Source organism: Phyllostomus discolor, chromosome 2 (genome assembly GCF_004126475.2).
Source record: "Phyllostomus discolor isolate MPI-MPIP mPhyDis1 chromosome 2, mPhyDis1.pri.v3, whole genome shotgun sequence".
In the NCBI taxonomy this organism is placed as follows: domain Eukaryota; kingdom Metazoa; phylum Chordata; class Mammalia; order Chiroptera; family Phyllostomidae; genus Phyllostomus; species Phyllostomus discolor.
The window spans coordinates 206,277,584-206,291,868 of NC_040904.2; the positions used below are offsets into that span (position 1 = coordinate 206,277,584).

Below are 14,285 nucleotides of genomic sequence, written 5' to 3' on the forward strand. Positions count from 1 at the left end.
CCTGTGAGAGGGGCCTGTTCACCACTTACCTGAGCACCTAAGGCTGTGTTTTGCACAGGTTACCTGGTGCTCAGTAACTCCCTGGGGAACAAACCCTGTGATGACTTTTACACGCTTGTCAGGTGCCTGCCCCGGGGAGGTTGCCATGGAAAGAGGCTGGAAAGCATGTCACTTCTGTCCACCTTCGGGGTTAAGAGGCCAGACTACCAGTACACATAAGAGCTCAGATGCAAACTCGGGTATCCTGGTCCCAAGGGTTTTAATAAGGGCTGTGGACCTACGTAGGTTTCTTTTAATCTCAAAGAAATCTCATTTAACGACAGCAGGTGGGGGCGGGGGGAGGCAGGGGAGGGGAAGGATGCATGAGGCTGAAGAGGTTAAATAACTATTTCAGGTCTTAAAATTTTTCCTGTTTTTGGAAAGGTAAGATGGCGCATATACAATATATTTTATATTATATAACACTTCCACTTGGGTCCAGGCAGTACCCCCCATCAAATGCATTAAATGTTTGCAGCAACCCTGGCTGGGTGGCTCAGTTAGTCAGAGCACCCTATTGTACACCAGAAGGTTGTGGGTTCAATCCCCAGTCAGGGCTCATAAGGGAGGCAACTGGTACATGTGACCTTATCGTTGTTTCTTTCTCTCCCTCCCCCCTCCCGAACCACCTTCCTTCCTCTCTCAAATCAATAAATATATCCTCCAGTGAGGATTTTGAAAAAGTGTTTGCAGCAAATCATGTGACCAAGCACAGTAAGTGGTCTAATGAAGACTATTATGGTCTCACTTTCCTTTCGATCAGGCTTGGCTGTCAACTGGATAATAACAGTTTTCAGTCTTTAGCGCTTCTGGGATTTGCAGGTGAGGCAGTGTGGACCTATATATGTAAAGCCCAAAGACAAAGTAGGTGCCCTGCACCTGGCATGCCGTCACCACAGGGCAACTGTTAGGTTTCCCCACTCTAGCCAGTCTCCACATCACCCAGCCTCCTATGGCACCCCCCCACACACACACACACAGGAGTGAGATGAGCCCCATCTCCTCTCCCGCCCCCAGCGGGGAGGGCCTGCAGTTCCCGCTTACCAGTCTGTGTGGGCGTCATCGATCACCAGCAGGATCCTGGGCCTTTGAACGACGGGTGTGGAGGGACCCAGAGGCTCCAACAGCCCCGCGGGGGGGCCCTGCGCGGTCTGCTTCATGGCGCTGGAGAAGGAGCTGAAAAGGCTGGATCCTGGCGAGGAGAAGGAGGCTGCCAGGGGCTGGGGGTGCCTCCGCTCCATGGCCGGGGAAGCGGGCGAGCTGGTGGAGGTGTCGGGGCGCTGCAGGTCCGTCATGTAGCCGTTGGGCAGGTTGGCCACGAAGCTGCTGTCGGACAGGCGTCGCCGGAGGAAATTCATGGCTGCGGGTGGACGAGATGGCTTGTTCTTCCTCAGACTGGTCGTAGGCGAGGCCCAGAACACCAGGCCGCCAGGAGATGAAGGAGCAGCGGGGTCTCGGAGCAGAGGGGCCCGGGGGATCCTGCAGGAGTTAGCTTCAGCTGCCTCTGTTTACGGGTGGAAATGAGTCGACACACACATTAGTGGAAACCACCTCCACTCCTGAGGAGCAAGCAGACAGGGCACCTTCCTGCCCTGATGCGGGGGGCCACGTGCAGTGGGGCATTCTTTTGAGAAAGAACTTGGCAGCATGTAATTAGAGCCCACCCTTTTAACCTACGATTTCCATTTTCTAGGATTCTAGCCCCAGAAAGGAATCTGAGTTCCAGAGGAAGCCTCCCGCACACGTGTATTTACCCCGGGGTTATTTGCACCAGCAAAATGCTGGAAAGGATCTCAGTTCAGTCACAGCGTGACTGAATCAATAAACCACAGCACCATCGCTCAGTGACGCCTTTTGTGGCTGTTTTTAAAGGTACATAAAAAGGGATGTTAGTACCAAAAAATACGATGTTGTAAATAAAAAGATCAAGATACAAGATTATAGGTACAGAATGACTGCAGTCACATAAACTTTCGAATAACAAATGATGGAAAGGAAATGCATTGGAATGTTAATGTTAACAGTGATTATATTGGGGTTGTGCAATCATATGGCTTCCCCACCCGCCCACCTTTGTATCCACTGGTATAAGATTTATTATCTTCCCTTCACCCCTGGCTGGTGTGGCTCAGTGGACTGAGCACCAGACTGCAAACCAAAGGGTCGCTGGTTCGATTCCCTGTCAGAGCGCATATGAAGCAACCACACATTGATGCTTCACTCTCTTTCTCCCTCCCTTCCCTCTCTCTAAAAATAAGTAACTAAATAAAATTTTAAAAAAGGATTTATTATCTCTCCTCAGAAAGTTCTCCTGGACCCCTCTCTGGTCAATACACACATCCTCATAGGCAAACACCCTTCTGATGTTCGTTGGCAGATATTAATTTTACCTATTCTTGAACTTGGTCTAAATGTAATCACATGTACTATTTTTTTGTGCCTGACATCTTTCCCTCAACCCAATGGTGATGAGACTCAGCTATGCTGCATGCATCAACAGACATTCTGTTTTTCATCCCGCTGAGAAATGTCCCACTGGATGAATAAACCAAATCGTTACTGCGTTCTCTTGCTGATGGACACATGAGATGTTTCCAGTTTGGGGGGATTGTGAATAGAATTGTTACACAGATTGTTTTTTAATTTATGTATTTTTTGTGTGAAGAAAGAGGGTAAGAGACTTTTCCTTTGGCAACATACAAACCCAGAAGTTAATTTGTTAGGTTCTAGGGTAGGCATATATTAAACTTTATAAAAAACTGTCAAAAAATTTCCCACGTGGTTGTACTATTTTGCATACTTCATTCGAGAGTTCCAGTGCTCCACGCCCTTATCAACTCTTGGTTGTTATTAATTTTTTCAGTCTTAGCCATTCTGATGGGTGCAAAATAGTATCTCATTGCATTTTCAACCTATTTTCTCTGATACCTAATGAGGTTGAGCAAATTTTATGGGTTTCCTAGCCATGGACACATCTTGTTTTGTGAAGTGACTGTTTAAGTCTCTGGCCCATTTTAAACAGGTGGACTGCTCCTATTTTTATTATTTATTTGCGGGAGTTCTTTATACATTCTGGATATAAGTCTTTCATCGGGTGTGTATATCTTGAACACTGTCTCTGAGTCTTTGGCTTGTCCTTTTATTTCCTTCATGAGCAGGAGTTTGACAGAATAAAATAACTCTTAGAAAAAGCAAACTGTCACTTGAGATAAAAGCATCCCAATGAAAAGAAATGGTACCACGAGACCATACTTCCATATTTTGGTTATTAGGAGTATTTTATATATAAATACAAATACACATGCATATGTATACATATTTATAAGCACATGCATAAAATCTGTTACATAGATCTGCAGACATTTTGTTCACACATTTTAAATTTTCATGAAGTCCAATTTACCATTTTTTCATGGTTAGTCCTTTTATGTTTGCTCTTTAAAAATCTCTGCCAACCCCCACATGATGCTGAATTTGTCCTAAGATTTCTTATAGTAGCTTTAGACTTTTAGCTTTTCTGTTTAGGTCTACAATCCATCCAAACTTGATTTCTGAGTCGTATGAGGTGAGGTTCATTAATTCAGTTTTCCAGCACCGTTTATGAAAATGCTTTTCCCCAGTGAATTCAGTAGCTTTGCCGACACCAATTGACTGTGTGTGTGTGTGTGTGTGTGTGTATATAATTTCTGGACTCTTTATTATGCTCTATTGATGTTTATTTATCTTTACACCACCTTGATATAAAAGTCCTAAAATCAGGTACAGTGAGTCCCCCTACCTACTTGCATTTTCTAGCCCAAGATTGTTTGGGGAATTCTACTTCCTATTTTTGAATGCATTTTAAAATCAACTTGTATGAACAAAATCGGATGGAATATTATTTGAGATGACCTAAAATTTCTAGCTCAGTTTGGATGGAACTGGCTTCTGAATGATTGTGAATTTTCCACTTCATAAACATGGTAGGTCTCCAGTTATTAATTCCTTAGCTTCTCTCAAAAATGTTTTATGATTTTCAATATAGAGGCATTGCACATGTTTTGTTAAATTGATGCCTAAGAACTTCTTTGTGGGGGGAGATAATATTTTAAAACTATTTTGTTTCATTTTCCATGTATTTGCTGCTAATATAATGTGTTTGCCAATTACTATCAACATATTGACCTGATAAATTCAATGATTGTTTCTAGTCGTTGTTTACCAATCACTTAAGATTTTCTATTTAAATAAGCATGTCATCTATGAATAGAGACACCTTTATGTCTCCCTTCCCAATTTTAATGCCTTTTAGGTCTTCTGCTTTTCCTGTTACAATGGGGAGGACCACCCCACTGCTGAACAGAAATGGAAACAGAAGTCTCACTTCGTTCCCAGCTGTGTGGGGGGAAAATGTTCAATGGCTGACATTTCAGTAACAAGATGTTAGCTGTGTAAGTTTTCTGTAGATGTACTTTGTCACACCAAGACAGTTAGTTCCCTTGCAGCCTTAGTGGGCTGGGAGTTTTTTATCATGAATGGATGATAGATTTGCCAAGTGAGTTTCTAAATGGATTGAGAGGATTATGTTTTTAAAAATAATTTATTTGCTTAATGGGGTGAGCTGCACTGCTTGACTTTCACGCGTTAAACCAAACGTGCACTCCTGGAACACAATTCCACTCTGTCACTGTGCGTTATCCCTTTCAGGGATCGCCGACTTCGATCTGATAATACTTGGTTGAGGGTTTGGGTGCCCGTGTTCATAGTAAACAATGGTCCGTAATCTTCTCTTCTGGTGATGTCTTTGCCAGGTTTTGGTAGCAGGGCGACGCTGACTTCACAAAATATGTTCGGAAGTATTTGCGCCTTTTCTATTTTCTAAAGGAGTTTGTGTAATGTTGGTATATTTTTTCTTAAATTATTGGCAGAATTCAACAGTGAAGCCATCTGGGGCTAATTTTCTTCTTTGTTGGAAAGGTTTTAATAATGAACTAATCCTCTTTCATAAATCTATTTATATGCGCTGTTTCTTGTTATTTCAGTATTGGCAATATGTGATTTTGTCCATTTCATCTTCGCTGTGAATTTTATCAGCATAAAGTTGTTCATAATGTTTCTTTATTACCCTTTCATTTTCTGTAGGCTATGTACTGATTGTTCCTGATAGTAATGGTAATGTTAATGTTAATTTGTAATGTTAATTTGTCTTTTCTCTCTTTTTCAGTAAGCTGTGCTGCTATGAATTTATAATTTTTATTAATCTTTTAAAAACGAACTTGCGGCTTTTTCTATTTTCTCCATTACTTGTTTTCTATCTCACTTATATCTACTCTATTATTTCCTCTCTTCTCCTTACTTTGGGCCTAAGGGTTTAATTGGTTCTTCTTTTTTTCTAGATGCTTAAGATGAAAACATACATCATTAATTTTATACCTTCCATCTCTTCTAATATAAACATGGAAAGCAATGCATTTCCCCCCATGCACTGCTTTTGGGCATGTCAGAAATCTTACACACATTTTCACTGTCGTTCAATTCAAACTATTCTTAATTTCTTCATGATTCTTTTTTGACCCATGTGTTATCTAAACATATATTTAATTTTAAAATCCCAGTGCTCTTTCAGATCTTTTCGTTTTATTACGTTTGCTATGATTCATTTACGGTGAACAAACATAATCCATAACATTTTAACACTTTGACATTTACTGAGATTAATTGTGTGGCTCAGATGTGCTCTATCTTAATATACGTACCATGCGCACTTGCAAAGCCTGTGTGTTTTGCAGTCGTTGAGTGTAATGTTCTATAAATATCAATTAGATTGTTGTAAGTCAGCTTTCCGAGTCAGGAAGCCGACTTTGCTGCGGGGGGGTTACAAGAAGGAGGCTGATGGGGAAGCCCAAGATGAAGTACTGCGGGCAGGTATGCAGAGCAGAAACGGGCTGGAAGAGAGGTGGGAGTACAACACAGTTTCAGCGGAGGCCTCCCTTGATCTAAGTGGAAGCACGGAACCGGGACTTCTCTGTAGACCTCACTCTCCCGCTACCCTCTCAGCCTGTGCTCTGCAGACCGAGGGGGTCAGCCCACTAAAAACAGCATCCTCTTGCTGTGGCTCCTTCCAGCTGCTCGGTGCCACGTGGGCTGGGGAGTGCTTTCAAGGAAGAGCCACATGAATGTGGGTCTCATATAGTGGTTCTCTTCTTTCGGTGGTCAAATCCCTTCCTTATTCTAGCTTTTTTGTTTTGTTTTGTTTTGTTTTGTTTTGTTTTTGCTTCTCTCCAGGAACGTCAGATAGTTTCTTTGAAACATTATAGCCAAAGCTTATAATTATCATCTAGGAGAGGATTAGAGCAACAGAAGTTATTGAGTCACTACTGGAACGGAATCTCATTTTTACAAGGCTAACTAGGAAAGGAACCAAATGTTAGAGTTGGAAAGAACTTAGAGATTATTGAACAAGCCCTTCTTCGGGAAATCGGGTCACCCTTACATGGGTGGGCATTGCCCACCCTCAGGGGAACCACCTCACGACCTTGTGTTAGTCAAAGGCTCTTCCCGTGACTCCTCCCACTTCAGGCCCCAGAGGAGCTGCCAGCCTGGTACAGGAGGCAGACAATGAACAAGTGAACAAACACGTATGGACTGGTCTAAGCGTCAGTAAGGACCACACGGAGTGCCATCACGGAGATTACAGTGGGGAGCGGCCGGGAAGGCCTCTCTGGCGCGGGAATGGTGAGGGGGAAGGGCCGAGCTCATGCAAAGGCCCTGAGGTAGAGGGAGTCAGGCAAGTTGAAGAATAAAAGGAAGGCCACCCCAACCAGGAAATAAGAAGAAGGTTTTTATTAAAACATGTTTAGAAAAGCAAAGAGAGGCCAGCTCATAAAGGGCCACACAGAAAATAATGTTAATCCAAATGTGAAAGTAAGCCACTGGAGGCTTTATATAAGCAAGGGGAAGACATAAGCTAGTCCCCCTGACTCCTGGGTGGAAAGGGGAGTGTCGAGGATGTGTAGGGACGGGGCAGACAACTTAGGGACCGGGACAGTCACTAGGCTCCTCTGGCAAGAAAGGAGGGAGTTCGATTACATGATTTGCAAGGTGTCTTCCTGCTCTGGGAGTCACTCACTTCGGCTACTAGATACTGGATAGCTCTTCAGTGACAAAATCTGATATGGGGGTCAGGTGGATGTGGGAAGGATTTGGGGAGGAAAGGAAGGGCAGGAAGTCTCAGGGACAGAACCTTCTAGGCCAGCGAGTGAGAAGTACTCACTCAGTCCCAAGCTGTCCCACCTATGGCCACTAGTGGGCAGGGGTGACCACACCAGGCAGAAAAAATAAAACAAAAACAAACTATAAAGCAGCTTTGCAAACTTATTTCTTGCAGGCTGTGATGCAAAGGAAGACTTTACTGGTGAAGGTAATTAAAAACAAAACAGGCTGGAGACTTCTCAGATGTGTCGGTGGAGACACAGGACAGAAGTAAGGTGCAAATCACAAGGACACCAGTGTTTCGTGAAAGAGGCAGGAAACTCCGTAAGAATGAGAGCCACTCTGCAGGGTGGCACCTGCTTCTTATGGGAAAATAGAAGCAACTGATCAGCCTGGACAGGAGAGTAGGCACGTCTGCTCAGGTATCTCCTAGACACCCAGCTTTATTTCCCCGCTCATCCTCAGAAGACCTTATCCCTCTGGGCGCCCCCTCTTCCTCCCAGAAGTCCCCCTATCTGTCCACTCGCTTAGGCCACAAACCCGAGTGTCACACTTCACTACTTCTTAAACCCTCACCAATTTCAGCCACTCAGTTACCAGGCCCTATCAGTGCTGTCTCCCTAAACATCTTTAACATCCTCCTCTCCTCGCCATCCTTCCTACCATAGTCTTGCTTCACATGCTACTAAATTAAAAATGGGCCAAAGACCTTCAGAGCCACATCAGAGAAGACAGGCAGATGGCAAATAAGCATATGAAAAAAAATGTGTCGCCTCACATGTCATCAGGGAGAGGACCATTAAAAGAGCAAGGGGATGCCACCACACACCTATCAGAACGGCTCGAATCGCGGGCGCAGACAGCGCCACACGATGGCAAGGTCGGGGAGCAACGAGAACACGCACTCGCTGCTGGTGGGAGTGCGAATGGCACAGGCACTTGAGGAGGCGTGAGGCAGTTTCTCATAAAACTGAACATACTCTCACCATATGATCCAGCGCTCACGTCCCTTGGTATTTACCCAAAGGAGTTGAAAGCTTTGCCCACCCAAAACCTGCACACAGATGTTCCTAGCAGGATGTTTACCCGTAATTGCCAAAACTCAGAAGCAACCAAGATGTCCTTCCGTAGGTGAGTGAATACATAAGCTGCGGTGCATCCAAGTGAGATGTCTAGCCATGAAAACTCATGGGGGAATCTCACATGCATATTACTGAGGGAAGGAAGCCAGTCTGCAAAATCTACGTTCATCCTCTGTGATTCTAACCACATGACATTCTAGGAAAGGCAAGACTATGGAGATAGAGTAGAGGTAACCCTGGAACACTGCAGAGGTTAGGGCGTGCCAACCCCCACACACAGCCGAAAATCCATTTACAACTTTTTGACTACCCCCCAATTTAACTACTAATAGTCTGCTGTTGGCTGGAAGCCTTACCAATAACATAAATAGCTGATCAACATGTATTTTCTGTGTTATATGCATTCTATACTAAATTATCACAATCAAGTAAGCTAGATAAAGGAAAGTAATAAGAAAATCATAAATGGGAAAATCATAAAGGAGGAAATACATTTACAGTATTTATTATGACAGTTCCACACAGAAGTAGACCTGCATGGCTCAAACCTCTATGGTCCAAGAGTCAATTGTAAAATGACCCGTGATCTCGGGGGATTGTGAGCGGCAAAGGGTGGGGAGGATGAGTAAGTGGAGCTCAGATCTTGAGGCAAGTGAAAATTCTTTGTATGCTACCATAAGGGTGGATACATGTCTTTATACATTTGTCCAAGTCTACAGAAAGTGTAACCCCAGGCATGAACCATAATGTAAACTGGGGACTTTGGATGATTATGATACATTCATGTCACTAGTTGTAAGAAATGTACCATTCTGGTGGGGGGTTGTTGATAATGGGGGAGGCTATACAGGTATAGGAGAAGGGGGCACATGGGAAATCTCTGTACCTTTCTCTAAATTTGTTGTGAACCTTAAACTAAAAAAGAATGCTTTACTGAAAAAAATAAAAGAATTCTTCAAGTGCAAGACTCCTCCCAAACCCAGGCTAAGGACTACCACGGTCTCAGAATTCTAGACCTGGACACAAGCCTGAAGGTCAAGCTCACACACTTTGGAACCGGACTGCCTGTGTTCTAACCCCAGCTCTGCTACCTGCTACCAACGCAGTAGATTCGGGTAAATTTCTTACCTCCTCTGTGCCTCAGTTTCCTCATCTGTACAATGGGGAGAGTATAACAGCACGTCTCATAGGGTTCTTAGGAGAACTAAGTGACCTAACATGTGGGAAGTACCCTGTGCCTGGCAATGTGATGAGCAGTCTGGGTTAGCTGTCGTCATCATTCTGACTGCTTTTCAGACCGTCTGTGTTTGCCATTGCCAGAAGGTCGGGCAGTGTGGTCAGCTTGAGTTTGGGAGGCAATGTGGCAGGGACAGCAGTATTTACACGAAAAGGGGCTTTGGGTGGATCTGACTTTGAGACCCAGCTCTGCCTCTTGCAGCTGAGGAACGTCGGGGCCCCAGGTTCTGGATCTGCCACGGGAGGATGCCACCCCCCACCTCCCCTCTCCTCAGGGTCTTTGAGCAGGCTGAAATAAAATGCATTCGGTTGCTTTTTGAAATATTTATTTTTTAAGTGAATGGAGTAAAGTGGACTTTTTTGGCACATAGTTCTATGAGTTTGAGCACATTCGTATAACCAGGGTACCGAGCAGTCCCAGCACCGCACATGAAATTGCTTTTTAATCTTCAAAGGGCCCTGCAGAAGTCTATGGCGTGGTGTTTCACGGGCTAACTAACACCTGGCTCTCCTACAAAGGTTCGTTAGGTAAGGAATATTCAAGGCCTGGCACATTTCGGAGAAAATAAAGGAAGACGGTGAATTCCGGTGATTGACCCTGCTGATCAGCTGCCTTTGCGCTGGCTGCTCCCTCACCTGGAACGCTCTTTCTGGGGACACCTGCATGGCTCACTCCTTCCTCTCCTTCAGATCTTTGCTCAAATGTCACCTGCTCAGCGAGGCCTCCCCTGACCACCCAATGTTTAACCGTCTGGCACATGGATCTCTCCTACGCTACTCCACTGGTGCTGTTCCCCGCCGCATGCACTGCCTTCTGGAAACGATATAGTTGACTTATTTATTTTGCTTACTGTTGAGTCTCCGCTCCCTCTGATAATATCTAAGCCTATCATTGTCTGCTTTGTTCACTGCTGCATCCCAAGCACTTAGAAAAGTGCCTAGCATGTAGTGGGGGTTCGATAAAGATTTGTGGTGTGAACCTCTTCAAAAACAGGAATGAAATTAAGTCATCCTCACCTTTTCGTTTAGGAAGACTAAACATGCTGTAGTTTTAAGCTGTAGTTTTTTTTTCCAACTTTCTGGAAATTCCTAAACTTTGCTAGTTTCCATAAAATCAAGCAGCTATCACAGTGCCTGACACCTAATCCTACACTGAATCAAAATGGGAATAATGCAAAGGAATAGCTAATTGCATCTCATTTGCATGAGCTCCTCCCCATGCAAATACACAGGCACAAATTCTCTCCCCATCCTCTCTACTCAGTGAGTGCTGGAAGATTTTCTTTCCCTCACCCATTAGGAACCGGCGTTTGGATAATTAACAGCGGCTGAAACCCCTTCCGCCCAAGCAGAAAGTTTAAAAATTCATGGAGACAACATGGGCCGGGCTGCATCAATATATTGATGAGCACAGGCAGTGAGGGAGTCTAGGGTGAGCCTGAGAACTCAGGGGCTGTGCCATTCAAGTTGCAGAGCTGGGACGCTTAACTTCCTGAAAAAAGGTCAACCGCGCATCCGCATCAGCCTCGGCCGGCCTCGGCCGGCCTCGGAGGGAGTGGCTCCGCCCCCGCAGACAGATCCGCGGGCCTTTCATCCGGGGAGCTCTTTCCCAGCCACAGCAACATGAAAGCGTGTGCTGGCTGGCTTTGATGAGTTCCGATCCACTCACACGGGCCTTGATCTCCTGTGAGTGGCAACACTCTTGTTCCCACAGGTGGGACACTGTGGGCCCCCAGACAGGGAGGACTCGGGCTGCGGGGAGAGGATTTGTGGATGAGTGAGCGTTCTGTAGCGACAACGCCCTCCCCTTGTTGGAAATGCTGTGGGAGAGAGCCTCCTAGAGATCAAGATAGGCCAGATTCTTCCATTTATTCAAGATCATCCTCCCCGATTCAAAATACTTTCAAATCAAGAAGTGCCAAAACAGGGTCAAATCAAAGTAAATGAAAGCTTTTAACCTAAAATTAGAAAGCAGCTATAAATAAGTTAGCCACAAAACAATTGCCTGGTTTATGTACGAACAGAATTTATAGAGCTCTCCAAGCAACGCCAGGTGGGGCTGGGACACAAGCTTGTGTTACCTGACAATCACACCTGCTAGCAAAACCTCCACTAAAGGTCATGTCCACAATCCAAACACAGGCCCCTGACGCCCTGAGGTCTGGACCTAAAAGGTCATCCCGAGGCCTGGAGTGACGGCTGCCCACGAGAGGCGCTTCAGAATAAATAAAGGCGATTTTCCAGGGATGTTAACTGACTGTGAAACAAACCAAATGTGGTTTTGTGGGTATATTTCACAATATCATTTCTAGGCATTTTCCTTCTAAACTGGGGCTGGAGAGATGCCCACCACGGTGAGATCATCTAGAATGCCGGCCCCTCTGGGCAGCAGCCTTCTCTCCCGAGAGCGAACAGCTCTGCTTTCCCGACCCCTCTGTGTTCACATCAGCCAGGCTGGACCCCTGAAGATAACACGTGGTTCATAGTCCCTCCCCACCTTCTGCTCCCCCTCCAATGGGATTCCGTGTCTTAAGTGGCTCTTGAATTCAATCTCATCTCTCTCCTCCCCTTCTTGCCAGGCCACCCTCATCTCTCATGGGTACAAGTGCCATATCCCATGGGCACGTCTTCCCTCTCCAGTCCCTTCCCTACCCTCAATCTTGTGAGACGTAAGCCATTATCCACACCATCTCTGTTACACAGATGTAAACACGGAGGCCAGGGAGATAAAGTGACTTATGTCTGGCCACTGGTAGAGAAGGGATTCAAACCCGGGCAGTCTGGTTCCTGGGTCCAGTTTTAACTGCGGTTATGTGGTCTTCCCTAGATGCAGACCAGATTAGAAGCAGACAGGGACAGAACACGTACAGAGCCCAGCTGTGATGCCCGGGAGACTGCCCTGTCCTCTCCGGGTTCCTCCTCAGTGGCACCACAGGTGAAAGTCCAATTCCATGTGAGTGGAGGGAGCAGAGAGTGGAAGGATCTCAGGATTTCCTTGTGCTCAGCATGGCTCCTCCCTTCTCAGCATGGGGTGGGGGTGGGGGAGAACTCATCTGTGGAATGCTCATTTTTCACGGCTTCAGGGATGGCCCTGCGGCTGGCCTTGCCCACGATTGGGGGAACGCGGATGCCCAGAAAGAGGCAGATAGTCTTTTCAGGACAACTATGGCCAGAGTTACGGCACTTAATTTCCAGTCTGCAGGCTGGATGACCCATGATGTTTGCTGGGCAGAGGGAGGGAATAAATAAACAAGGACTAGATGCCAGAACAGCCCACATGGAAGTGTAATAATTACCATGATGATGGTGGTGGTGGCGTCGGCTACCCTTTAACGGAGCCTATTGGAGGAGCTGGGTATTGCACAAGAATGGCCTACTGGGGGTCCCCAACTGTCACAGCAATCCTGACCAGGAAGTGCTATTGCCCCCATTTCACAGAGGAGGAAACTGAGGCCCAGAGATGACAGGTAATTTACTCCTGGTCAACTTGTAAATGACAATGACAGCTCCCCCAGGCACTGATCTATGCACCGATACATATCAGCTCATGCCATCCTTCCTCCAGCCTCATGAGATAGGTATGCTATCCTTCCCTGCCTTGTACAGCTGTCGACGCCGAGGCTCAAACTTACATTGCTGATAAGTGGCAGAGCGGCGATTCAAACAGGCAACCTGGCTCCGGTGGGCACGGTCCTAACCAATCGGCAGCACTGCCCCTCAGGGGTACCAGGGTGCAAACCCAGGTTTGTCTGGGGCCAGGGCCTACTGACCGTCCACCACACTGTGATGTGTCAGAGCTCCGTGAGTCAGGAATCTGCTCCCTTCCACCCTGCCTGCCTCACAGTGGTCTCACACCTCTGTTCCCTCGGCCCGGCACGACCTTCCCTTTGCTTCCCTCCACTCTTCGGCTGCTTCTTACTTCTGACTCAGCTCACCCTTCTGCCCTGGGCTGGCTTCCCCGACTGCTCTCACCAACCAGTTAGGACCAAGAGAACTGCTCTGTGTCCCTGCAGAGCCCCGCACACACCGGCCGCTGTGGGTTTGGGGAGGGACCGTGTCTGGCTTTGAGGACTCACTGAGTCAGAGGCAGCAGCAGGCAGAGCTGCAGTCAAGGAGAAATTCGGCACTGCCAAGGCCCAGGAATCAGACAAGCTGTTCCTCTCTCCTGGAGCAGAAAGCACATGGAGCCACATAAGCAACTTTCTTCTTAGAGACAAAGGAGAACTTTGGGAGGGTCACCCAGCACCTGCGGATGCAAAGGGCAGGCTAAAACAAGGGGCAAATACCAGCCACCTGGAACACCTGAGTGAAGTTATTGACAGGCAAGAAAAAGAGAGACAGAGATACATACAGAGAGAATGGTACCACTGTTGAGATCATGCCACGAATACTGCAGCCCTCAACCTTACCACCTCCAGTTGCCAGGCCTCCTGCCTAAGCTTCCAGAGGGCAGGTAGCCAGTCTGGCAGTGCTTCTAGTGGCCAGGTGTCGCCCTAATGAGGAATTTAGCAAGTTCACTCCGGAGGGTAGCCAAGGCATAGCTAGGAGGCATCTTAAAGTTATCGTGTCCAAAACAGAACTCCTGACTTCCTGCCCCTCTCCACCTTCCCCAACTCAGCAAATATGCCAGTCAGTTGTTTAAGCTAGAAAAGCGGAGGAGAATCCCACAATTCTCCTTTCTAGCCTCTCCCACCCAGGCCATCGTCGACTCCTCGCCAACTCAGCCCCCGACCCTGC

At 46.5% G+C, this 14,285-nt stretch overlaps 1 protein-coding gene across 1 annotated transcript in view; it reads right to left on the reverse strand.

Annotated features, from left to right (window-relative positions):
* SYN3 (synapsin III) overlaps positions 1 to 14,285 on the reverse strand; it is a 409,092-nt gene that overhangs the window by 377,194 nt on the left and 17,613 nt on the right. Inside the window, exon 2 of the mRNA XM_028531935.2 lies at positions 1,084 to 1,543. Coding sequence (XP_028387736.1) covers positions 1,084 to 1,397 — 314 coding nt within the window. The 5' untranslated portion in view covers positions 1,398 to 1,543. The remainder of the gene's footprint in view (positions 1 to 1,083; positions 1,544 to 14,285) is intronic.